This window comes from Haemaphysalis longicornis, unplaced genomic scaffold (genome assembly GCF_048455015.1).
Source record: "Haemaphysalis longicornis isolate Haplotype H1 unplaced genomic scaffold, Haemaphysalis longicornis Haplotype H1 scaffold_3, whole genome shotgun sequence".
NCBI lineage: Eukaryota > Metazoa > Arthropoda > Arachnida > Ixodida > Ixodidae > Haemaphysalis > Haemaphysalis longicornis.
In genome coordinates this window covers 21,126,187-21,151,855 of record NW_027526335.1, presented here as the reverse complement: position 1 = coordinate 21,151,855, position 25,669 = coordinate 21,126,187, and the positions used below count along the sequence as shown (strand labels likewise).

The 25,669-nt window shown below is 45.3% G+C and overlaps 1 protein-coding gene across 1 annotated transcript; it reads left to right on the top strand.

The window, feature by feature from the left end:
- On the top strand, positions 1-25,669 carry LOC144174105 (exosome complex component MTR3-like). The gene is made up of 9 exons (XM_077702560.1): positions 1-180; positions 295-352; positions 421-499; positions 2,788-2,962; positions 7,265-7,325; positions 8,885-8,970; positions 11,956-12,015; positions 20,793-20,909; positions 25,430-25,669. The coding sequence occupies exons 1-9, from the start codon at positions 100-102 to the stop codon at positions 25,571-25,573; spliced, it is 861 nt and encodes a 286-aa protein (XP_077558686.1). The 5' UTR covers positions 1-99; the 3' UTR covers positions 25,574-25,669.

Here is a 25,669-nt window from a genome sequence, read left to right as displayed (position 1 = left end):
GCCCGCCTGAGTATCCTCCAATTTTTGAGTTCGCCGTATCCCAAGTTCTGCGTCCACGTGCGTGTCGTAAACACGCACTCGTAGAGTTAATAACGCACTATGCCGAAGGACACAAAAAGGAATTGTGGCCCTGAAGCTTCCAGAAGTTATGTGCTTTATCAAAAGCGTCAGTTAACCTTGGTAAGTATTCCCTAATTGCGTTCGCAGCTGCTGTACCGTGCTGTCTGCTTCGCCGGCGAAAGCTCACTGCAGTATGCCTCCTCCGCCTAAACATGCAGTTATTTTCTGTTGCAGTTAGATCCGTCAGGAAAACGCCACGACGGACGAAAGCCTCAGGACATTCGTCCAATGTGTGAGCTCTTCACCTTTTGCAGTTGTACCTATTTATTGCAGTTGTACCTAAATGTTGCTGTCTCGCAGTTCTGAAAACAGGTGTTGTCAGCCAAGCCAAGGGATCAGCCTACATCGAGATGGGAAACACAAAAGTTGTCTGCTCAGTGTAAGCGGCGCCTTGACACATTCCTTACACTTATTTCTCGATCCGTACGAATGGTATCTACTCGGGAGAAGTGAGGGGTAGAAGACGTCCGCATGATTCTCCTGAGGGCGGGAACAGTGCGCTCCAGAGCGGACACGAGCCATCCCAGTCTAGGCGTTATCAGCAGGTGTCCTCTGTGGACCGTGGAGCACGTTGTTCGCTCGCGCCAAACAAGAATGCAGACAGCTGTACTAGTAGCCTGCACCACGGGGCTGAGTCCTCAAAATACAAATATACAAGAGCGAGGAGTGAACACAAATGAAATTGTAAATAATAAAAATTAATAGCACGCAGAAAGCAAAATTTCTAGAAGCCATTCAGAGTAAGGCCTTGAAACTTTCATTGTGCAGATCAGGGTGTCGCTACACAACAAAAACTGGAACCAAAAAGCAACAACAACAAAGCTATATTTTTGACCGGAACAAAATGAAATTTTACGTATTATTTCGTTTACGATTGAAACAAAAAAAAATCATTTCGTTTTTTGGTTTGAGTGGAAAGTTAAGATATTTCAGCATTGATTCCACCTTCAATGCAGAGAGGTACGGGATTGCCGTCGGTTCGCTAGCACAAAATTGCCCTTTGTATTGCTGGTGCCGTCTCTCCTTCAGCAGGCTTGCTGCCTGCTTCCATACTTTCTCCGTCTGCCTTGATGGTCAGTGCTGAGCACCCCGCGTTATCGCTGTGCAAATCTGGCTGCAATGCCGATGTTGCGGCCTTATTTATTCATCCAGTGGAGACCTGTACAAGTCATGTTGAGCTTGTGCGCAAGTGCTGCCAGAGAGCAGCGGGAAACATTTCATAAAAGGCGAAAAGAACAGCATCAGGGAGGGCGTTGCTATCTTTAATAGTTTTTAGAAAATGATGCTTAAATGTGGATGCGTGCCATAAATGAATATTTACCAATTTTCTTGATGTTATCCCTTTGTGTGGATGTATATGTGGGGGACTGAAGGTACTAGTGGTGGTCCTTTGCTACCTCCTTTCCTACAATCTATTTTAAAATTGAACGCAGAGAACAGGTGCCCCGGAGTTTTATAGGGACCCATGAGATGGAGCGTTTTAAACTTGCAACAATGGAATCGCAATGTTAGTAACAAAGTGCACAGCTGGATTTTGAATTAGCTCAGATTTATTCATGAGGATTTTAGTGTTCGGGGCCCAGACGGAGGCTACATGCTCAAGCATTGAGTGAACGCCTGCAGCACGCTGGTTTTCTGGAGGCTTGGAGTGTCCAGTCCTAAAAATTGTATACCTCACCCAAATTGGGTGCCCTGAAACTAATAGCGCTTGAGGATTTTTCATCTACGACAATGTCTCAATCATACCTGGGAGCCAGGTTGGTGACGGCTGGCATGCAGTTTCTGGGGACCGGGGTGTCAACTCCAACTGTTATTTGCAGCTGTGCCATCTAGAAGTATACGACAAGTAGTGTTTAGGCGTCCTTAGATTTCTTTGTATGCACTTGAGCTTTTTAACAGACGTTTTTACAAAAATTAATAAGCATCACCTTGTGTTTCTTAACATAATTTGGCATTTCTGAATGTTTCTTAACTTAATTTTATAAATCATAATTTTTCTTGTGCGCAAACACGAACTGTTATGAACAGTTACGAAACATTGTTTTTTTTTCATTGCGGAGCTGAACCAGAATGGAACGTTTATTTATGGAACGAAGTGGAAACTGGAATGAAAAAATGGCCCGCTGCTACACCCTGGTGCAGGTGCGGTGCCTATGCACAGTTTGCTTAATTTGGTGTGGGCTTATCGGAACGTCTATTTGTGCTGCAGATACGGAGCAGAGTGTATATTACTTCACCTCGACGTCACGGTCGCAGTGTACTTGGAGATACAGGTGTGTTGTGCGAGTGGCGAACCAATGGAGAGCATGGGTCCCTTTGCGATGAAAAATTGTATGGAGCGCAAGGGTTACGTGGAGAACTCCTATTGCAGCCAGCGCCACCTAAAAGCTTTTTAACCAATCTCAGTAGTTAATTGAGGAGTTTTTAAACCTTTATGCCATGAAATGGCAAAATAAGACTATTTAAGGCAACAAATAAGGATGAATTTAACAAACAAAACTTCTGAAGTTGACTAGTAAGCAGCGACCGGCAGGGGCGCTGCTTACTACAGTTCTCCAGCAGAAATTTTCATCCCCGTACGGCACACTTCTCTCTTCTAGTACACCTATCACTAGTATATCCTTAATTTCTGTATTTCTGTTCCCCCCCCCCCCCCCCCCTCCCTAGATATGGCCCGCGAGAAATTGCTCGTCGTAGAGACTTCACCTTCAAGGGCCAGATCAACTGTGAGCTCAGGTTTGCACAGTACTCATGCCCGATTCGCCGTCAGCCCCTTAACGATGGTGAAGCCCTGCATTTTTCCCAGCTCCTGGAGGAAGCGCTTGCTCCGGCCGTGTGTCTGGTGAGCTGTGCCTGCTGTGTGCTGCATTCGGGGAACCTACATGATGGCTGTGTCAAAGAAGGGTAGAGGCTTTTGTGCAGGGCTAACAGCTTCCTACCAGTACCCGAAGTGGCACTGTGGGGGTGTGAATCAGATGTGCCGTATTTGCACAGTGGCTAAGACATTGTTCTGCTTAGCCCAAGGATGTGGGTTCGATCCCCAGCCACAGTGGCTGCGTTTCAGGGGGAGGCAAAAAGCAAAAACTATGTGTCAATATTTTGACACACGTTAAAGATCTCCAGGTGGTCAAAAATAATCCGGAGCCCCCCACTACTGCATGCCTCATATTTCCAGGTGCAGCTTTGGAGGGTAAAATCCCAAAAGTTTGAATTTTCCGGCGGACGAATCGCAATGGAGTTAACATTGCACATGCTGTACAAACTTTGCCAGCGATCACCAAACGAGCCTTTCTGATGACTTTCAAACTCGCACCCTGTGCGCCATTGCAATTACTGATTCCACCCTTACAAACCAAACGAGCCTTTAAATTCTGTGAAAACATTCAGGCAACTCTCCGTTCTGACGCGAGCAGTTTGTAGGTAAATTGCAAAACCACTGTACCTGTTAGCAGCCCCTGCATTTGAAATTACACTGCATATACTTACTTCTCAGGGAAGGCAAGAAAGCAGCTGAAGGCGGAAAAAAATGAAAACAGTGCTGCCTTATTTGTGTGCCCAGTGTTTGCTGCCATCCACAGTGGCTTCCTTCTGTTACAGCACTGTTGTGAATATGAAAAAAAAAACTTGTTGAGCATGTCTAGGTCACTATCACGTCATCTCGTGCGTGCTGTTTTTTCTGGCATTTTCAGTACAGGTTAATAGTAAGTAAGAACAGTACCTGGAAAAACGGTATGCAGGGTAATAGCAAAGAAGGTAAATTGGGCAAGAATCTGTCGTGCACGAGGAAGAGGGCTGTAGCATTGAAGTGGGCAGAGTGAATAAAATAAGAATGATAGAGTAACATGCAAAAACCTTTCATTGATGTTGCCGTTTGATTTTTTTAATTCCGCCAGGTAGTGCGGGCAACGATGGGCGACATTTTCTGCAGATGATGTATTTTATTTGCTACCGCAAAAAGCAAGTATCCGTAATTTTTTTATTAAAGGAGCACTGACACCAATTTTCGGCGTTAATATTATTGCACAGTTCGCTTCCTTCACTCAACGGAATACCCTGGCTGAAATATGAGCGGCCTGCGACGCGAAGAACATAGTTCAATTGCATCGCATTTATTGCGCCGACGGAGCAGCGCGCGGAGCGGCACTCAGCAAATGGACATCAGCGTGACATCACTCCAGGAGAGGAAAAAGAAGTGACGCGACGGCGCTCGCCAAAAACTCGTGACGTCACTTCACGCGCGCGGCCCCACGAGCGGCGAGCGGGCGCAACACCCTCTCGAGCGGGCGCCAGTGACGTCCGCACAAAGCGATGAGGTCAAACCGGGAGGCTGTCATATGCGCCGTTCGGGATGAAAGCGCGGGAATTTGAAACAAACGATTTTCAGGCCGTTCAATGTAATTAACCCTTTACGATCCAGACCAATTACCCCATTTCTGGCCGTTCTGGACCAGAAAGTGGGTAAAATGTATGGATTAGAATGGCTGGACCTTTTACCCGCTTGTGAGAAGAACCGCGAAATTAAACTTGAACACCCACGTCGAGCTGCCCCGACAGCAAACCACTGTGGCCGTGTTGCCGTGTACGGCTGTGCCGGGCATGGCCCGACAACCGACCGCAAAGGGTTAACTATCGCGCGCTGAAGTATTTGAAGTGCTGTTTCAGGTTCGCCAGACCATTAAGCATCGATAAAAGCAATAAAAGTGTAACATAAAATTTTCGTGTCAGTGCTCCTTTAAAGGAACACTGCAAATATCACTTACGTAGTGATTGTCTGCCTTATATTTGTGTAATGTCTTGTTCTTGTTCAACAGTGTTGACAAGTATGAACGTTAACACTGGAGTTAGACGTTTAGATTTGGCTGTTAGTATATAAGACTTGCGCAGCATCAGTTTCACTTTGGTCAGCTGGCTGAATCGAGTGACATAGAGATAGACATACAGATAGACCAAAATTTACCCATTCAAGTAGCCCAAAAAAGACTATCGGCTTTAAATACCAAGTTCGGAATAAGTGAGGTAAAACGTAACAACCAGTGAACACAAAACGCCATACATCACTGAAATCTTGACAATGTCAACTCCAGCGTGAACATTTCTTAGGCAAGAAGTAGGGATTTTGTTTCTCCAGTTGAAACGGCCATGGCCAATCGCAGTGCCTCAAGACGTGCACCATAGGTGGGCGGTTACCTAGTTTACTAAGGTGGAGAGCCGTGGCTGCTGCAAGTAAAACAGATGCAGTGGCACATTTGGTGCTCGTTCATTTTGTTAGTGCCACATAAGTTGCAAGCAGGGCTGTCAGCCATGTGAATGGTATAAGAATAAATGTCAGCAAAGGCAGTGCCGAGGCCTGGGCGACGGTGGGGTGAAGAGACAAACGATTGGGGGGCACGTCAATAGGTAGGTACGTTTTGACTGCTGACATAGGTCCAAAGAGTAGAGGTGAGAGATGTAAGGGCTGTTTCAATACCAAGTGATTGGTCGTTGTGTTGTCACAGTGTGATAGTCTGAGTGAGTACTTTCTTGGGCAGAATACATTGTCAACAGGGTCAGCTTCAACGATTCCACAATGATTTGGGAGCCAATAGAAAGTGACGTCAGGCCCATGCCTAACAGTTTGGTCGTAACACCATTTTAGTTCAACCTACATCTGCTAACACGGACCATGGCAAAGGGCAGAATAAAGGCAGGGGTTGGTAGGCTTACTCCAAAGGCAGCCTGATTTTTTTTTAATTGTTTTTGTTGTACTCTTTGCATAACTTTACCCCACTTCCCCCTGTGAATTCCCTGGACTTGAGAGTAAAATAAATCAAATGAAATGAGATGAAAGTCTTACCTTATATATAAGGGAAGAACCGTGCTGCAGTTTGCCTGCTGTAAAGTGGATGGGGTTTTAAGGTTGGTTTTGTCTCACTCAATTTTAGTACTATATGGCATAAATGGGGAAAGGAAATGTGGAGTGCAGCTAGTGAGATTGTAGCCTTTGTGTTGAAGCTGCCATGGTTGCATAAGTGCATGTGCAAAATTGGAGGAATAGCTGGAGGCATCAGTCAACTCTGCAAGGGCATAATTCCTAACACATTGTGTTGCACATGGTGGCTGTAGTCAAACAGCCTAGGGGGGTAACACTCACTGAACTTAGTTTCTACATAGACAGCTGGTCTGCAGTTATCTTGGTTAGCACCATTTAAATGCCAGAAAGAGTTAGCAATGAGGAAGAGGAAAGTGTTTCGTTATCTGCAGTACGCTTTCAACTCACGTATATGGGAAATGTAAACAAGTGTAGCATTTTATTGGCTTGTTATCAGAATTGTAGCCTTTCGTTTGAAACTTACCTGTGGTGGGGGAGACAGATCTGTCATACAATTTTTGGCAGATACCTAGGTCAGTTTTTTTAATGGTAAAATTTAAAGGAGTAGTGACATGAAATTACAAAGCTGAGATGACTATGTAAAATGCTTCCTTTTTATCAGGAGGTATCTCCCAGCAAGTTTCAACAGTAACCGTTCAGTATAACATATTTTAAATCCATTTTAATCTTTGCACGCACGAGAAAGCCCAGAGCGGGCCAGCATGACTTCATCTGCTCCTTGCCCCAAAGTGCCGATGTCGGGCTCCAGTGAAGCAGCCGACGTGCTGGCTGGGGTTGGCGCGCACTGCTACGCCGTGTGCACACGTCATGGTTTAGGGACTGACGTCGTGCTGCCCAGGCGCGTGGGGATGGTGAAAGCCTCAGCCGGTCTGGACGCACACGTGCGCTCACTCGTGCGGGCGTCCAGACCGGCCAGCGGTGCGACAAGAATGGTGCTGTCACGGGCGCCCTCCTGTCATGGCAGCCACTCGGCATTCGTTTTGTCGAAACCGAAACTGACACGAATAAACGAAACGACGCCTTAAATAAATGTTTATGCTGCGATCGACCGTCTAATGTGCCATTCTATGATTACTGGGCTGGGAGGCACCCATAGCAGTGAAAATGTCGTGTCGATACTCGTTTACCATTCATCTCGCTATTTTTTAGCTGATGTTTTATCAAAAGTCGTGGAGCGTCATCATGCTTTTTATGCTCCTCACGTGATCCACTGGCTTTTATCGTCTTTCCGCAGTTCTCGGGCTTATGTTCTTTTCACACCCTCTCTGTGTGCAGCACAAGTTCCCGAAGTCGACCGTCGATGTCTTTGTCCTTGTGCTTGAAAATGATGGCGGAGGTGAGAAGCTCGTTCCTTGCCCTACTGTACAGTGTGGTGCCTCATTTGAGTATACATCACCTCAGTGATTGTTTCAACTGAAGAAATTTTTTTTTTTCTTTTTTAGTGCCTACAGATGTAGGTATCACCCGAACATTGATGTGTTTTTGGTGGAAAAAACTTCATATAGGATGAGTTTTGGTTTTGTGATTGTCTCCCTTGATGTGGCTGCTGTTATTGACTGACTGGATAAAATTTGGCAGAATTCTTATTCTGCATGCTCATTCTCTTTACATGTGTGCGTGGAAGTCCCTCTCTCCCTCTCACTGTGCCATAACTTTAAATTTCCAAAGTGGCTTATTGTTAAACCTATAGGGTATAATAGCCTGTCAATGTATGTATTTAATGCACCTGGGAAAGAACAGTTTTGTTATTTATCGGATTGCTCCGGTTCAATGGAGTTTGAAGTTCTCATTTGATAAGCTTTTCCACGGTATACTTTGAAGTTCGATTCAAACTGTAGGCTACAGTGTTAATTTGTGCCTTAATTAATGACATGAGCCCTGGTTTGTAGCTCTGTCAGGGACTGTGTTGTCATCAGAACGATAGGAGCACTGTGATCAGCTTCACCCCAAGTAGAAAATTTAGGGACAACTGTATTTTGGTGGTTCTGGAGTGATAGCAGACGGAAACCCAAAAAATGGATGTAAAACAGCCCCAAAATGGCCTATTACAGCAGTTGTACAAACCTTCTTTGGCAGCCTTCCTTTCTTGGGCTTGTGGCCCAAGAAAGGAAGGCTGCCAAAGAAGCTTCTTTTGCAGTGAAGTTTGCTTCTTATGCAGTGAATTTTGGCAAGGCATCAAATGCCATCAGTGAGGCATAGAAAGCATGGTAAGGCACAGAGCATCATCATATTCTACTTTATTTTATAAAGAGGGGGGGGGGGGGGAAAGTGCAGTTTTTGGTTTGTGCACTGGAAATAAGTCCATGCAAACCTTAAATTGAAGGGCTGTTCTTGCGGCTGGCTTCCCGAAAGAACATCAGGTGAAAGATCAGCCATAATGAGATGCTTCCCAGCTGTTTGGCAGCTTCCAGAACAGTGTAGTAACCACTTCCGCTTCGTTATCGTGGTGCGCACCAGTGAAAGTGAAGAGAAGACACGTAACTCTGACTCACGCAAGGACTGTTAGGCTAACCACTATTCTAAAAAAGTAGGAGATAGGAAAAACGTCTTGTCCGACTGCTGACCAGACGCATATTATTCTCTTGTCACGTGATGCCTGATGGGGTACACCGATGTCCACTTTGGCTGTCCACTTTGTTCATAACAGGCCGTACTGTCACTGCTAATTAAAGATATGTCCACGGCATTTGCCAGTGAACGAATGATCCAGAACACAGGAGTGAAAATTGTTTCCTCCCTAGCTGCAACACATTTGGCACTTTACAGGCGAGCTGCCGGATTTGGTGCCTAAAAAAGCCTGTCGTGTTGTATTAACAGAAATGTTGCTGCTGGCACAGCCATTTTGCATTGCCAATTCGCTGTAGTTAATTTGCACCCCTTCTTCCATCCCTCTAGCCTTGGCGTGTGCAATGACAACAGCTGCACTTGCTCTGGCGGATGCTGGTATCGACATGTATGACGTTGTCATCGGTTGCAGCTTGGTGAGTTTGTAGAGCGAGAACATCCTGTGCTCTTCCCCTGCAGCCTTGTATATTTCTTGCAGTGTTAGCCCTTTACACCAAGCCCTTGTTTTGCACTTTCTCAACTGTGTGAGGAAGAGGAGGGAAGGGGATTAACTCTTTAATTACCGCAGGAAACGGACTTATTCTTATGGGTCTAAAACATTTTTTTGTGATAAACACAGTGGTTAGGTAAATATTGCAGCAACATAAAATGCACATGGTTTAGTTCCATTTCCAATAAAATCAGTTTTTAAATTTTTTTTACACTAACGGCTATGAAAAAATTAACAAAATCAAAATTGTTGTCCAGTTGTAAAAAATTATAAAAAAGAAAGCTTTATATAACGAGCCACCACTAGTAGAAAACATGTCGAATGTACATTTTCTTGGTGTAATGCAAGTTGTTTTGTTTACGAAGAGGAATTAATCCGATCCGGCGGAGAAGGACGAGGCATGTGGTGTCAGGCAAGGACAAAGTATATTAGCGAGACAATTGAGGAAATACACCACGAAAACCCACGAAATTCTATACAAGTACAGTCTCCATGAAAAAGTCTAACCTGTGAAAGTTCAGGCTCGCGTGCGGAAGTTGCTGTCTTTGGTGCACTGTAGCAGATGTGCTGGTTGTTGATGCTGTTGGCACCGTTTTTTTTAGCTTTTGGCGGTCAAAGAAGAGGGCTGTGTCGCGGACGCTATGAGGACTTGCCAGGATCAAAGGCCTGAAGGAAGATGCGGTTTGGCGTTGATTCTCCTGGGCATTCGCGTCCTGGAGAGCTCTGCGAACCTCTAACCCCCTGCCTCCGATTGGCCATCCCTGTTCCACTTCCTCGCCTCATCTTCCTTTAGCCACTCACTCTTCCCCACATTGGCACGAGCGCTTCTTTCTTTTCATCTCTTTGCACCCCGAAAAGTGCCTCCTCATGGTAGGGAAACATTTCAGAAACACGTCTTAGAAAAAATGTTGACTTGCACGAAACCATTTGTCAGACATAAAAAAAGAATATTAGCACATGTGGTTCCCATGCCCTGCAGTGACGCCCAACTTCCATTTCAAAATGTGCAATTTTGGGTGGTTCTCTGGAAGAAATTTGGTGGTTTGACATTATCAGAGGCACCAATTCGTCGCCACGTGACTTAAAACACCTTTTCAATGGCTGACCTTGCAATTGCAGTCGGCACAATATTCAGGACAAGCACGCGATTCATAGAAATCTGCATGGAGATGAAGACAAAACTTGGTGGTTGATGCATGTTGACAATCACTGTCACTTATCTGTCAGAACTTAGACTTACGGTTTATTATCCTTTTTTGACTGGCTATTGTAGCCCTGCCTGCAAGGAAGAGGTTTTACTCGCTAGAATCGTGCCCAGCTAGCTTTCACCGAGCAGCTGTCGCGCGACAATAAGAGTTCAGCCCTTTGAGCCTCTGGCATTGCAGCAGCACCAAACATTTTCGAAAAGGAACAATACCAAACCTGCTCGAGACTACTTGTTGGAATACTGCAGTTCTGGAGATACCCTCATATGGAAAGGAAACTGGCTGGTGAATAGCTGGCAGTATGGAGGGCCGATTTAAAACTCTCTCCTTGTCTGAACTGATTTCTAATGACTAGGTGTTATCTTTTGACATCTATCTGAAGTTCTTTTTGCAGAAATCGGGTCAGGGTGTGGTAAAATTATGAGCGACATGCTATTTTCGAGGATCAGTAGCAGGTGATGAAGGTGCCGTGGCAGATCGGCTCAAAATTTGGTTAACTGCATAGTAGCCCCCAATATGAATTTCACAATGCACAAACAGAACCGAAACTCTTTCAAACTGTTTGTGAATAGTCCTGGGTTAAGTAGAACTGCAACATGACCTAGAACAATGTGCACAAAGGCCATAAATATAAAACTGCCTAAAATCATAATATAGCTTTGCAAACAGGCACTGTTTGATATTCTCAGCCAATTGCAGTGATTATTACTGTTAGAGTGCAAACATGACCATTGAAAACCATCTTCTGGTTCACCATTGGTGCTCTGACAACAAGAACCAAACACTGATGCAGAGTAATTATGAGCTGCACATTTTCTTTGGTAGCAGTGGTGTGTGATGACTATGCCCCATTTCCACACTCAGGTGATGCAAATGCATGTCAAAAGTTATGTTTTTGTTGCAAAAATAAAAATAAAACTGATTTTGAAAGGGAATTTTCTGAGATAACATCAAATAGCTTTACTTGTTTTAGGAAGGCCTGGGAGGTTAATAAAAGGGGCTCCCAAGTTATTGTTCACATTAAACAATTTCAAATAGGCATGGTGATTAAAGAAATAAAGGACTCTTATCATGCAAGATAAGCCTTTTTTTTTTAATATAAAACAAGCTTTGAAAACCACTAAGTAATGGAGTGGTCTCACCACAGGGCACATAAAGCACTACTCTACACTTCAGTTTACTTTTTTGACCCCCCGGAGCACGAGGTCGCGGGTTGGATTCCCGGCCGCGGCGGCCGCTTTTCTGATGCAGGCGAAAAGCAAAAACAGCTGTGTGTAGGAGATTTCGGCGCACGTTGAAGATCCCCAGGTGGTCAAAATTAATCTGGAGCCCTCCACTACGGCGCGCGTCATCGCCTGCGTTGCGTCGGCGCGTTAAACCCCACAATCAGTCAATCTTTTTCGACCCCTGTAACTTTCAGGTAGGTTGCTGTCAAAACAGTGTAGGTAAATGCCTGGTTTAAATTCTGAAAGCTATCTAGTCGCGCAGTTACGGACACACAGCGTCGTGCATGCAGGCTTAGCCTTAGAACAGAACTTGAGGTGGTGTGGAGCTTGAAACCGTGCCAGTATGCTGATTAATTTATAATTGCACAGCTTTCATGCACATTTGTGCACCTCTTGTGAGCAGTGTACCCCTGCTGCCCAGTTGCTTACAAAAAGTGGGTGAATGACATTGGGGTTGTAAACCTTTGTTTGTTTCCTCAGCGTCGAGATGGCAGCACGTGCCTGATTGATCCAACTCATGATGAAGAGGAGGCACCTGCGGTGAGTCTGTGTGGCCCTTCTTTGGAGGTGGTCAAGGGGGGACGGCAGGCAGCAGTTGACCGAAAGTGTGTGTCATTTACGTGTATAAACCCATTGATGCATTTTTTAAAGGCTGGGAAATAAGAATGTAGGATACAGAAAAATTTATTACGTAAACTGACATTGAACTAAAAAGTTAGCTTTAACTATGTAACTGCCAGGAAAATGCAATAACTGGGAATGTATCAACAGTAAAGATGGGTGAATAGTGAATTTGAAGTTCGAGGTGAATTCAAAGTGAATTTTGATATCGTTGAATAATTCTGAATCGAATAAGTTGAACCCTGCAATAACGAAACCACTGGGGAAAGCTGAAAAATTCACTTTTGCGAGAATTTCGTTGTCACGAGAATGGAACAAAAATTACAGGAAAATTCTCAAGGCTGGAGCATTGAGGTGGCATGGCGAGGCGAGTCGGACTTGTTGAAAAGAAAGCGACCTACCATGCCAGAGGCAGGAACAAAAGTGAGGAACACACGAGCAAACGCATCCCAGACCTCGCTTTGGTCTAGCTAGGGATTACAACACATGCAGGGATTACAACAGGGATTTGGTCTAGCTAGGGATTACAACACATGCGGGCGCTCACACCACATGCTCCGGGAGAAGCAGGTCTCGCCAGCTGCTGACAACATATCCTGCTGTTGAGAAGAGCCTCTCACTCCTCGCCTGCCTGACAGGAATCGAGAGGCACTTTCGTGCCACCTTGGCTGGCGCTGTGTAAAGCCGGCTGCCATGGCTCCTCCACCACTCCAGAGGGCTTTCAGACTGTGGGAGCACAGGGGCGCCCAAGTAGTCACAAGCCACTTGTGGAAGAACACTGTCGTGTGCACTCTGCTGCGCTGTTTTAGAACTTCGTGAAGAAAAAAAAGCCCCACAGAGTGTTAGCGGTAGGATGTCTGAGGGGCACAATCTTCTGGGGCTGGCACTAGCTCTGCGGCTGCAGCTGCAAGTGTGGCTTTTGCCCACTTTTTTTTTTACTCTCTTCAGTGCAACAAATGTCTTTGTATCGAGGGTGAACTATCATGGATTTGCTGGAACGGGTGCCGTTTTTAGGCCAGAAAACCTCGTTGCAATGCTGCATAGAAGGCCCCTTGGAAACAATGCAGCCTCATAACCTTCTGAGACGTGCTCACGCAGCACCACTTCTGTGCAGTGGACAAGAGGAAAGTGCAGCAAAGCTTGGTCCAAAGGCTACAACACTTTCGCTGCCACAGCCAATAAGTTCCACTCTTTCGAGTTCAAGTTGTCCCTATCAGACCTGCAAAGTTCAAGTGATCCACCCACTGCTCATGAGCGGCTGGGCTAAACTATTTTTAGGGGTGTGCCGGTGGAATTTCTTTTCCATCCCGAGGGAAAGCCAACTTGAGGGGCCACATCTGCGTCATTTGGGGTTTGATATATCGGCTGTTGCTGGTATTTCTGTTTGATATAAGCGTACTCTTTGCTATATATTCTCACTTCAAATATAACGTGATGAGAAATAGTTCGATATAATGGATAACTCAAATAAACAGGTTCGATATAGTCGGTTTCGACTGTATTTCCTTTTATTACTCTTGGCAGCAGCCGCAAGCACTTAGAACAACTTTTTCCCTACAGACAACAGGCTAGTCAAATTGTCCCCTGCTTGCCGCTATTATTGCAGGGGGGGGGGGGGCAGCTTCATACCTGCTTTTGATACATGGGGCCTATGGGGAGTTTAACAACTGGCGTATATGGAGTAACTCTGGTTGGCGCCAGAGTTTGTATCACCACATAGAAGGTCTGTTAAAAACAGAGTATTGTAGCCGCTAGTATCCGCAACCGTTACCAACTAAAGTTCAACTGACAGGCCACCACTTTGATCAGTGTTCCGCTAATTCCGTATCCGATCAGCAGTACGAGTTTGCCTGCCTCGTCCCGCTATGTGGTAGCAGTGTCATTTCAGCGCTGCCTTTGAATGGGAAGTGTGGTGGCAGCAGAGAACTCGTCTAACCTCTAGGCAAGGTGACAACTCAGCACTAATGTTAGAAATGATAGACAAGCCTGGGATGACATCTCGGAAAGCTCGACGAAAGAGCTTGGTTTCCAGCTGCCTTTATCTGGCGTCGAATAATTCGAAAATATGAATACCTGCATTTGGATCGAAGCAAATGACGAATAGAGAGCGATTCAATCAAATATTTGTCAACACCGAATATTCGCTCATTCCTAAAACAGGGTTCTGTGTGTATACACTTCTTGCTGTACATTTCCACCAATGGTGGCCACCCTTCTCTCAACTTTCTATCACTATCCATTCTACTGTGATACTGCCTCTATAGAAGCAGAAAACTATTCAAAACTGGGTGAAATTTATGATGCATGGTGTTTTTTTTTTTTTTTTTTTTTTTTTGCCATAGTTGTGCTTGATTATCAAATGCATCGTAAGCCAAAGGGAGTTGACCGCGCACCGAGTCTTCTTTCCTGTTTTTTGTCTTCTGATGCGCTGTATGAAACAATGCACGCCAAGTGCACCTTCGTTTTTCTTTTTTCTCATCTATGATACAGAACAAAGTATGCTGAATATTTTTGTGTTTTATTCATTCTGATGTATGTGAGCTACAAAATGCGTGGAACACTATGAATTGCGTTAGCCAAAGGTTAGCAGCTGCAGAAATTTTCTTGCAGGCAATAACCGGGTGGGCGCGTACTCGGTGGATGCCAGCTAGGTGCGTGCTTTCACCAAGTAATGATTAACATTAAAGTAATGTATAAAGTAAAGTAAAGCCAAGTAATTAAAGTAAAGCCAAGTAATGATTAACATTAAAAACTGATTTAAGCACACTGTTCTGCCCACAGAAGATGTGCACTTGCCCCAGTGTCAGTCGGTGAAAACTGAGCTTAACGGGCCGAGAAAAAGGTGAAATAACGACAGCAGGCTGAGCAAGCACATATAGAATGGAGAAATGGGATCAGGTGCAAGTGCAACACAAGCCGGTGCAGTGGAATTGCAAAGAACCAAAAAAGGCTAAACAAGTAGTACTAACAAATTCTACATGGAGAATTGCCGAGCCTCGGCAGGTTGCTATCCATAAAGCCGGTCGTGGGCAAGTCATTCTTGTGTAACCTTTTCTTCAGGATTCCACTTTGTAAGTTCTTTTAAACCAATTTGTGGTTTGCACTTTGGTCGTGCAGCTACATTTTTCTTTGATGCTGTTCTCACCGATACCTTGAAAAAATTTCAATTCGGCATAGGTGGCGTGTGGGGTCGGTAGGGATGCAGAGAACTTCATTCTTATTAGTCAAATCAAATCATTGTTCGGATGCTGAGATTTCTGGTTACGATGCCAAGTTATCAGCGCTTGTCACTGACCTATTTTATTCAGTGCAACAACCATTTTGGTACTTCTCGAGTAGACGTAGGGGCCCCTAGCTGCTGCCACGATGATGTTAATTCTCTTCTTACCGTTTTTATTCATTATAAAGCTTTCAGCATAGAAAACGAAACTGGGTCGCAAATAGCTACAGTGTGACTGGAACTGATATCTGACAACTTGCTCTTGTGTCCCGACTTGCTGCTAGTCCTCATCACACGCATTTAGATACACCACAGTCGTGAACGGCACACTTTTTCCCCCACAAGCAGGAGTAGGCGACAAACACACCATGACACCAGACTCGCAGTTTGGTAACTGCGTACAGCGTAGACTACTTATAACGTATTTCACTGGAGTCGCAAAACTCTGCTCTATAAGAGGCACCACACTACAGCCAAATGTGTGCAAACAAGTGATATGGCAACCTACCTTTCAAGAATTTTCATAATGAATGCCACTTAGTAGCACAGTCACGGTGTTTATTTGATCTTTTTTTCTTATCAGCTGCTGCAGCACGTTTTTTCCTAAATTGCAGATGCAGCCTAACTCTTTAGCGACCACGCCATAGGCCATCGTTCACGGGTGAACGATGATTTTTAAACCTCCCGCAAAAACTAAAAACGACGCTATTTTGACAACTGACGCCATCTGGCGTGCTCATTGAAAACCCCTTTTTCAGATTTGTTGCCATTAGTTTACATTTTACTTGGGTAGACGGCGTCGCGAGGGAAATTTGAGCCCAAGGTAGCAACGAGTTGGGCAAAAATGGCGTCCTGTTTCACTGCGCCCTCTGTAAAGGCGGACAGCAGTTTCAGGGACCTAAGCCACTGCTGCTGCTGATTTTTTTTTACCCCAGCAGCAGTGATGACTCCAGCAACGATGTGGATTCTTCAGTTTTAGTTCTGATGAAGACTGTCCCATTCAACAGCCTCAGACTTCGGCAGGTGCTGGCAGGGAAGGTTCGCTTTGACTTTGCACTGTACTTACAAAGAAAACGTGCCTAATATCTGATGGCTGTGGTATTACATTCATGTGTAGGGTCTGGACAACGTGCAGTGGGGAAATTTTGCCAAATTCACCATGCTGTATCGCGTTATCACCTCCAAGGTAGCCTACTAGCGCTACGAAGTGACGCATGCTGCTTTTCAAGAGCGCTAATTTTTTTTCTTGTTTTTACCGCTGCAGTGATAAGGATTTTGTGTGACAACACAAACAAGCATGCTTGTATGCATATTTTAGAGAGACTGATTGCTTCTCGAGTGGCTTCGTGGAGTGGTGCAGCCGTCAGGGCCGTTAGGTTGGTGGGGCCGCAAAAAGCCAGAACTTGGTGTACATTATTGTTGTATATATTAATTCGTAGCTTAGGAATGTAGAAACATTTCGTATGTCTTAGAATTCCTAAATTAATTTTTAGGCTCAGTAAAGTCTCCTATTAGTGTTTTGTGTATACTTTTTTTGCACATCTTTTTTTGTTTTGTTGACCAATAAACTCAATAATTACATTTCACAACACTTCTATTATGTGTTTGAAAGAGAAATCTATAAGCTACGATTTCATGCATAGCAATGCTAAATGTGTCCAGTAGCTCAAGAGAAAAAAAATTTTCTGGAAGCACTCAAAATCGGCCATTTTTCTGCGGTTGCGAAAGAGTTAAACCCTTTTTTGTTGTTTTGTTTTTAGAAAGCATGTTTAGTTTGTCATTTCCAGTTAGAAAGAAGGGACGCCATTAGACGCAAGCCCAGTCGGTACTGTCGGGGCAGCGTGACAAGGACGCAAGCCCTCCTTTCTTGTACCTCTGCCTCATTTATTTGCGATGCGAAAAGCACAATGTCCTAGTTCAGAAAACTCTGGTATGACGATCTGCTATCTCCAGATGGAAAAAAAAGAAAGGATTGCTGCTTATCAGGTTATCGGCTCATTTTTCTGGCACAAATCCCAGTGTGGTTGGGGGCTTATTAGTTTCAGAGGTGCCAAAAAAAAAAAAACAAATAGCAGTTGTAGTTGTCGTGCTTCTTCAAACGGGAAGCATGAATGAAAGGGCGCCCTAATCTTTACTGCATCTAAATTAGGGCCAATCACATGGTCACGTAATCGAAGGCATACTCACACATCTACCTAACAGTGTGTAGAAGTAAGAACTACCACGTACTACACCAGCAAGCGTGAGCAGCCCCATGGCAGAGGCCATCACCATGCCGGCCAGAGTATGGCCAGAGTCCTTCAATGCTTTGCTGGTCACGAAACTTCGGCGCTCGTTTCATATAGGGACCGCGGGCGCCACTACAGGCGCCACCGCCGCGCGTGCGGCATATTGGCCAGCTCTTGGAGTGCAAACGCTCGCTGCTTTTGGTGTCTGTTCGCAGATTAAGTGTGCGTTTTTCGTAATAGTTAGTGATGAATAGTTCATTCATTGTGAATATCAGCTGCCTTCAATGGGGTTTTATTTTTCCAAGTAAATTACCGTAGACTTCGGCCGCGAATGTCAACGGCTTCTGCGTAATCTGCACAAGCGCTGTGCCGTCGTGTTTATGGATTTTTAAATCTCTATTGCTTCTTTTCTTAAAGCAAAAGTTGTAAATACCACACATACAGTAGCTCTGTAGTCACGGACTGCTGCGTCCCCATCGATAATACAATAAAAAAAACTGAAAGAAACCAAGTACACGTCGTTCAGACTACGCTTAATGAATCCGTTGATTGCTCTGGAATGCACAGAACGCTAAAAGAGATAGCCCAATAGTGTTGTCGTTTCGATGAGCGGGTGCATACGTAATAACATCTAAAAACGCTGCAGAAACGCAGAGGATCAAAACACGAAGAGATATATGTTTCACTGTGTGTTTTTCAGCTTCCACGCTTTGCAATCCTTGCAAGAAAAAAGGAAACGAAAAAGGAACAATAAAACTGATTTTATCACACGCAACAAAAAAAAAATTAAATATTACGAAGGGAGACAAAAGAGCGTGGTCCAGTGTACAAAAATTTATTTTTTTGTGCTGCGATGTGCAGCACACGGAGGAAACAGAATATTGCCACGTAGCCAAGAACGACGCAAACCTTTTCTGAACGAAGTTTATTGAAGCGACCTCCTGCTCTACGAAAGACTAGAATTAAACACAAACGTCGAAGAAGCAGTCCGCAGTGTGACGTGCACAGATGACTGTGTCGATAAAGTGAGTGGCGCGGCGTTTGCTATGCATGTATTACTCTCGGAACATCATTAATTTCAGATACATAGAAATAGGATCGAGAACATTGTCGAAGAAACAAAAAATGAAGTTAGCGACAAGGTGACACCCTTTCCATATCAAACAATATTTTCCGATGGGACGTTCGACAAAAAGAGCAAACGGGCGCTCCGGTTGAAACGCCACATAAGAAAACCGGAAGCGGCCACGCGCGGTTACAAAACAAACAAAACGAGCACTAAGGGATAATTCACGGAAATATGAAAAGTAAAAGCACAAGGACGTCCCGAAGCTTTTTTTACATGCGAGCCTGAGCGCAAGGTAATACAAGTTTGCAAACAGGTAATGAAGCACCGCTACTACCTGACTGATCTGACAAAAATCCGGCTTTAAGTTAACCTTGTACTATTCTAGGTCCAGGATGCTCTCAAAAGGGAACATTGCTTTTTTCATTCTCACACACAGTGCATTCCCACACACTGTCACACGCATAATCGAAGCTGAAATCTCCCGTTTCTTGCCTTGGAACGGCACGCCTCCATTTCTCACGCAGCGCCCCGTCGCTCGATAAACAGAACAAGGAAACATTTTCTGTTGTATCGTTGTACAAGGAACGACATCCCGGGACGCAACACGTGTTCGGCATCGTCATTGCACTACTTAAGCCGCATAACAACAGCGCGAGATGCACGTTACATTTTTTTCCCGCACAAAGCAAACACAACTTGCCGTGTCTCTGCCGTTCGAGCCAGCACAACGCCCCCCGAGTGACCTCAGTGAGATGGTGGCGCCACCGCGCGGCGGCCAAACGCAGCATATGAAGCTCTCCCATTGAGTTACGGAGCAGTTTCGTGACCAGTAAAGCATTGAAGGACTCTGGTATGGCCTAGGCCTAGCGCCAGTGTACCCAGTTCAGCCGAAGCTTGCCTTGACCATTTTTGACCATTAACTTGTACTTGAACGAAGAACGGTATAACAAGGACTTTTTTTTATACATGGCCACCCATTTTCAACCCGTAAAGCAATGCGTACGCAGTATACCATTTTTCATTCCCGTGCCTACTTCATGGCGGCCTCTTGGATGGGCTGGTGTAAGTGGTTTGCGGTGCACAAATTTGCAGTGCACGAATATCTAGTCTACAGACTTCGGCACAACAGGCGTGTACCAGTGTCCTTGCCATACGCTACGGTACACACTTCTGCGTGCATTTATGCCATGCTACATTGATGTGCGAGTACGTTGAGGATTATGTGTCCGTGTGGATAAGCAAACACGTGCTGTGACTGATGCCCGATTTCTCCTTTTCTTTTCTTTTTTCTTCTTCTTCTTTTTTTTTTTTTGTGTGTGTGTGTGTGTGTGTGTGTGTGTGTGTGTGTGTGTGTGTGTGTGTGTGTGTAGTCCTTAAACAGAGCCGCTAACGCACTGGCCAATAGCAGGCCGCAGAAAGAGTCCCGCACTATAACCTGCATTGTGTTTCGGGTGACTGAATTTTGAATGGTATGCTTATGCATTGAGTTCAATGGGAGGAAAACTGGTAGTCACAAAAATCCACCCTAAATGTGGTCTTGCCCTGTAAGCAGTTACATTATAAATGGTCTATACTGTAGTAGCATGAAGTGTGAAGTTATCGCTGCAGAAATGAGCTTAAAACTGTTGTCAGCTTGTCGCAAGTGGCCATAATAGCATCTAGGACCAGCATTGCACTTCCCTAAGCATTCACAATGGCCTCCACATTTGAGTAGCTGCAAATCAACCTTCCCTTGTGAGCTGTCAAATGTGTGCATAGTCGTAGCCGATTTTGTGGAGTAATGGTACTCAAGCCAAAATTTCGCTTGCCACATTCAAATAAAGCTGTTAAATTTCATATTTTCGCCATTCTTCTTTCAGGTAAGCTTTTGCTGACAAGATGTATGTATGTTAGAGTACTGGATACCAGTGCCTTTGTACTGGTCCAGCCTAACCCCCCCCCCCCCCCCCCCTTCGATAATTAACTTGGGGTGGCGTAGATAAGGTGTGGTATCATTTGCATTACATACAAGCCTCACTTGCCTGCATTCATGCACATGGTAGGCAGAGGCACAAATTTCTTAGTTACCTGTTTGGATGGTGGTGGCAGCAAGTGTAGACCTTGTGCAATTAATGGATAAATTTCACTGGTAGTGAGGAGTGTGTGGGCACTCATGACGACTTGTGGGTGGCCTGTGCAGGACGACAAGCAGGCTGAGCTCTGCTTTGGCCACATGACGTTGGGCTTCATGCCGGCGCTCCAGCAGGTGGCCGCTCTGGTGCAGGATGGGGACCTGGACGCAGCCTCTGTGGTCACGGTGAGCCGCACTCCTTCCTCTTCCCCTCACTTGGCCTCCCGACACCGTCACCCCATCTGTCCCCCACAAGCTTTTCCAGCTTGAGCGTAGCAAGGGATCAAAGCTCTCATGTCATCTCAAGAAAAGCTAGTAGCTTTGGGAGTTGTGACCACAGCAGCAGCAGCACACACTTAAAGGCCAACTGCACTCAAAATTTTGACATCTTGAAAACACTATTTCCATATAGTCTGCTGAAGAAGAACGCAAGATTCAAAATACAACAGCTGAAATACACGCGCTGAAGCCACAAGCGGTCAGCAAAAATCGGCGGTTTTGAAACTGAAATCGGGGAGAGCGCGGATATTAAAATGACGTTGCAGCCGTCCAGTGAGCGGCCGGACAGTCAGCAGCTCGGGAGCAAGCCTGCACGCAAGCTCTACGCACGCACGGGGCTGCGAATGGGTGAAGTGTTCGCAGCAGAGCTCGACCAGTTCTCCAGCTGCGTGGCTGGCCAGAGGAAGGAGCCCCCGTCGGCTGGAGCGTCACAGGCGCGTCATGGCTATTTACGCGATTCACCGGCAAATGCAGCGTGGTCTGCGGCGGAGCCTTTTTAAACGCTTCTGACTGATTGATGAAGCATTTCACGGGGCTACCACTGGTGTCCCAGCTGATTTGGGGGTACTTGCTACACATTAAAAATAAATTTGGCCGAGATGAAATTTGAGTGCAGTTGGCCTTTAACAGGCTGGTTTAATAAAAAGTGGTCAGTTTGAGTTGTATGCTGGTGTTCTAAATTTTGGTCCTGATGATCAAATCCCCGTCTGAAAAGTAGTAGCCCAAGAACAGTGGATGGTTGGAGAAAGGGGCATAAATGAGTTCAGGCAAGCAACGAACGATTTTATTATGGAACACAGGACTCAATGCCTTATTTTAAGGTTTCAACTTACTTCAATCATTCACAATTCTTAAAAGTAAATTTTGCATTTCTGGTAATATATATGAATTTCGCCCTGAAAGGCAGTTCACTGCACTGCGAGCTGCACCCTGGTGCATGCATCATAGCCGGCTGACTGCCAGAAGTAAAAATAAAGTAAAGGTTTACTGTTCCGTCTTGCACCCGTGTCATACCTTCTTATCACAAATGCACTTGCCTTCCCAAGTTCACATGCCTCGGTGCGGCTCCTGTGTGCTGAGATTTCAGTGTACATTAACGATCCTCGGCCTGTCTGAATTACTGTATTTACACGATTGTAAGTCGACTCGAATGTAGGGCGACCCCAAAAAATTGCATCTCTAAAAAAAAAAAAAAAATGCGAGCGCCGCCTAGAAAATCGTATCACAAAAATAAGCTCTTCCGTCAACCCACACGGCAGCTCTACCAGCCGTGCGCTCGCGGTATGCGCGGTAGATGTTAAAAAAAATTTCCCCGCATTTCCCCGAGGGGAAGAATGTGAAAGTGCGAATGCACGAGTTGAATTTGCGCGGTTTGGTAATGTTCGCGAAAGAGAGATCACACACACACACACAACTACAAAGAAAGAAAAATGCATTTATTCACAGACACCTATTTGTGTTGTCGTTGTACTTGATTGCTAGAGCGGATCTCAGCTTTGAAATTTCGTGTCAGTACTCCTTTAAGCGGGTGCATTAGCCCTTCTCACGCCCGATTCCTGGCCAATCCCCCACATGGGTATGTGCCATGTCAGCGGCCAGGCAGCGCGCGCCCATCTCCCCCCGTTGCCAAGGAAGACGAGGAGCGCGCGCACCCGCAGCTGTTGCTATGTGGACGGACGGCGGTCACCGGAATTCAGGGTCGCTTATAAAGTGCATTCGCACTTAAAAAGAAAAGCTTTTGTATAAGCACCCGGAATAACCTAGCTCTGTGGGTTGAGCGGGAAGAACACATTCGCTGCGAGATGACAACCATCGAAGCAACCGGCGGCGGCCACTGCTGAGCAATACCACAACAAACAACATGGCGGCTGACAGAAGCGGCCGCGCGCGATTTACTTTTGAGTGACTAACCTCCCACCATCACGTTCGGAAGTGTACTCAACAATGTGATATGATTTGGGCTACGTTAGCGCCACGCATTGAATTAAGGGATTCGCTAATACTCATTTTGTTTATTAGAGACAAATAAAATGCTTCTTGATGCATTTTTGCACCCGATTCATGCGTGTCGGCGTTGCGCGGGCGACTTTTAAGCGTTCTACTTGTTCTACCTCGGTATGACACGTGACGAGCGCGGCAGTGGGAGGAGCCTGACGACTTGCCCCAATGGGGAGGCGGGCTCTTCATGGCGGAAGTTTGAAAGCACTCGGGACAGCCAGCTGGCGCCGCCGGAGATGTTTAGGCTTACCACGGTGGAGGATATTTGATTGGCGCTTTCCCTAGCGGCACGGATGATGCTTTATAGAGTCGTTTTCGACCACATTATCAGCTCCTTTCCTGCACAAACGCCTTCGTTTGTGCCTTCAGTTATATCTTAAAAGTGGTTAGAAGCAGTAGCTGGAGCTACGCGCACCTCTTCGTGGCTGGTGACGCCGCCATGTTGCCACCGCCGATCGCATAGCGCGCAGCATGCGGGTGGTATTCGCGGCAGCGTCAGCGCGGCGTATTTTCGCGAGCAGAAAACACCACATGCGGTTCACACTTTAGACCATAACCATGGGAACGAGGGTGCAAAGCTGTCCCCACCTCGTAGCACCCCCGATTTCTCGTTTCTCTTGGCGTTACTAGAGGTAGACGATTCGATTTCGATTCTAAGTCGACCCCCCAACATTGGATTGTCAAATTTGAAAAAAAGGGTCGACCTACAATCGTGTAAATACGGTAACCTGCAGCCCACCGCTACGGCACTCCTCGTATATCCCAGGTGTAGCTTCAGCACAAAAAACCCCAATTTAAAATGAACCCTACAAATCTTTGTTTAAAAATGGGGTGCTCTACAAGAGCAAATTTTGTCACCAATTGGGAGCTTAAAACATGCTTTCATTTTTTTGAGAGCATAGGCCGGATATTTTTGCAGTAATCTGGAACAAGTAGAAGAACATAACTACCTTGGCCAGATGGTCCATGCTGATCCCGACCGCGACAAAGAAATCCGGCACAGTATCGAACTGGGGTGGGGTGCATCTGGCAAGGACTCGCAACTAACCAAGAGTAAGCTACCCCTATCCCTAAAAAGAAAGGTATTCAACCAATGCGTCCTGCCGGTGATTGCATACAGAGCGGAAACTTGGCGCATTACTAAACAATTAGAAAGCATACTTTGGTCCACCCAACCTGCCATGGAGCAAATAATGTTAGGAGTAACGCTTATGGACAGGAAACGAGTAACCTGGATTAGGGAGCAAACTCGGACAGAGGAGTTCAAGAAAGCTCAGAACGGATACCCTTTCGCAATGGCGGCCGCCTTGGTGTTCATTTAGTCAAAACCAATACTGACACAAATAAATGAAGCTGTAAATAATTATTTACACTGCTATCGACCGTGTAATGTGCCATTCTATGATTAGTGGGCTCGTAGACGCCCATAGCAGAGAAAAAATCTTAACACGAAAATTTCTTTTAAGTGGAATGCTTTTTGCACTCAAAATTTATAAACCAAGAAAGGTTGTGTTGTAGTGTTAACAGTGGTGTGAGTGAGGAACCAAGGGTTACTGCCTTTCGGCTATGCTTGCAACAAAGGGTCTGGTCATACCAACCCCTGGTATGCCTTGCAGGTGCTTCTTTTCACTACCATCGAATGGTAGCAACCGGGCTGCTGTATTTTAAAAAAGAAAATGTTGAAAAACTCGCACTTTGTCATGACTATGTCCACCGAGTTGCTTATTTCATTGCTTTTCCATCTAATCCTAATCTCACATTTTTGTTTTGTCAAACTTTGTGCTTTTTTTTTTTTTTTAAGACTAGTACTCGAGCAAATAGTTGAGTGAAGTACTACAGTCTAGCCGGCTTATAACGAACACATTGGGAAACAAATCGTATCGCTATAACTGTTTTTCGCTATATGTAAACATAAAATATATGTATACAATGGTAACGGGAAACAAAGATTTGCCCTTTTATGGCAGGGATTTCATTAAAACCAAGTTAGCTGTAGGTGGAGTATACTGTGCTGGCCACAAAGCACTTTCTTATTGCTGGAAACTGTGCAAATTGAAGCAAAGATATTCACGTTCAAAGATATTTAATTCAATTCGCAGTAAGTTTGCTGTTATTTATACCAGGTTTGCTATAAAAGTTCTCAATTTGTACACCTTTTGCAGAAGTACTACAGCGTTTAAAAAGCTGGCATGTTTCACGTTCAACGCTTTTCAAGCTTTATGAGAGGCACTGCTAGATGGGGCTGCTATATTTTCCCAATTTCAAAGTGTCCTTGTTGCATTGCATTTAGTTGCCTGTTTATCGTATGACAATTAACAAGATGGCTGCTGATAGGGGACACCTTCCCTCCGCGGGCATTCAGTGAAAGCTGTGGTCCGCTGCTAACCAAGTGTTTTCACGGCCATTTTTTAACGTTCCACACATTGCAGGACATGAAGGCGCTGGTCAATGCTTGCCACCAAATTTACCCTCTCGTCGAAGATGTCCTGCTGAAAGATGTTGAAGAGAAGCTGGAACTGGACATGAAGAACATGAGCCTGACCAAGGGGGAAGAAAACGGCGTAACCACATAAGCTGAAAACAGTCTTGTCAAACTCGCAGGGCTCTTAAAAGTCACTGTCATGTCAGCTGTAAATAATCATGGAATACAGTCATGGTTTTACTGCGTG

Coding starts and splice junctions, on each gene's coding strand:
- LOC144174105 (XM_077702560.1), top strand. CDS start 100: ATGCCGAAGGACACAAAAAGGAATTGTGGCCCTGAAGCTTCCAGAAGT. Junction 7,326..8,884: donor GCTTGAAAATGATGGCGGAG/GTGAGAAGCTCG, acceptor CCATCCCTCTAG/CCTTGGCGTGTGCAATGACA. Junction 12,016..20,792: donor ATGAAGAGGAGGCACCTGCG/GTGAGTCTGTGT, acceptor TGGCCTGTGCAG/GACGACAAGCAGGCTGAGCT.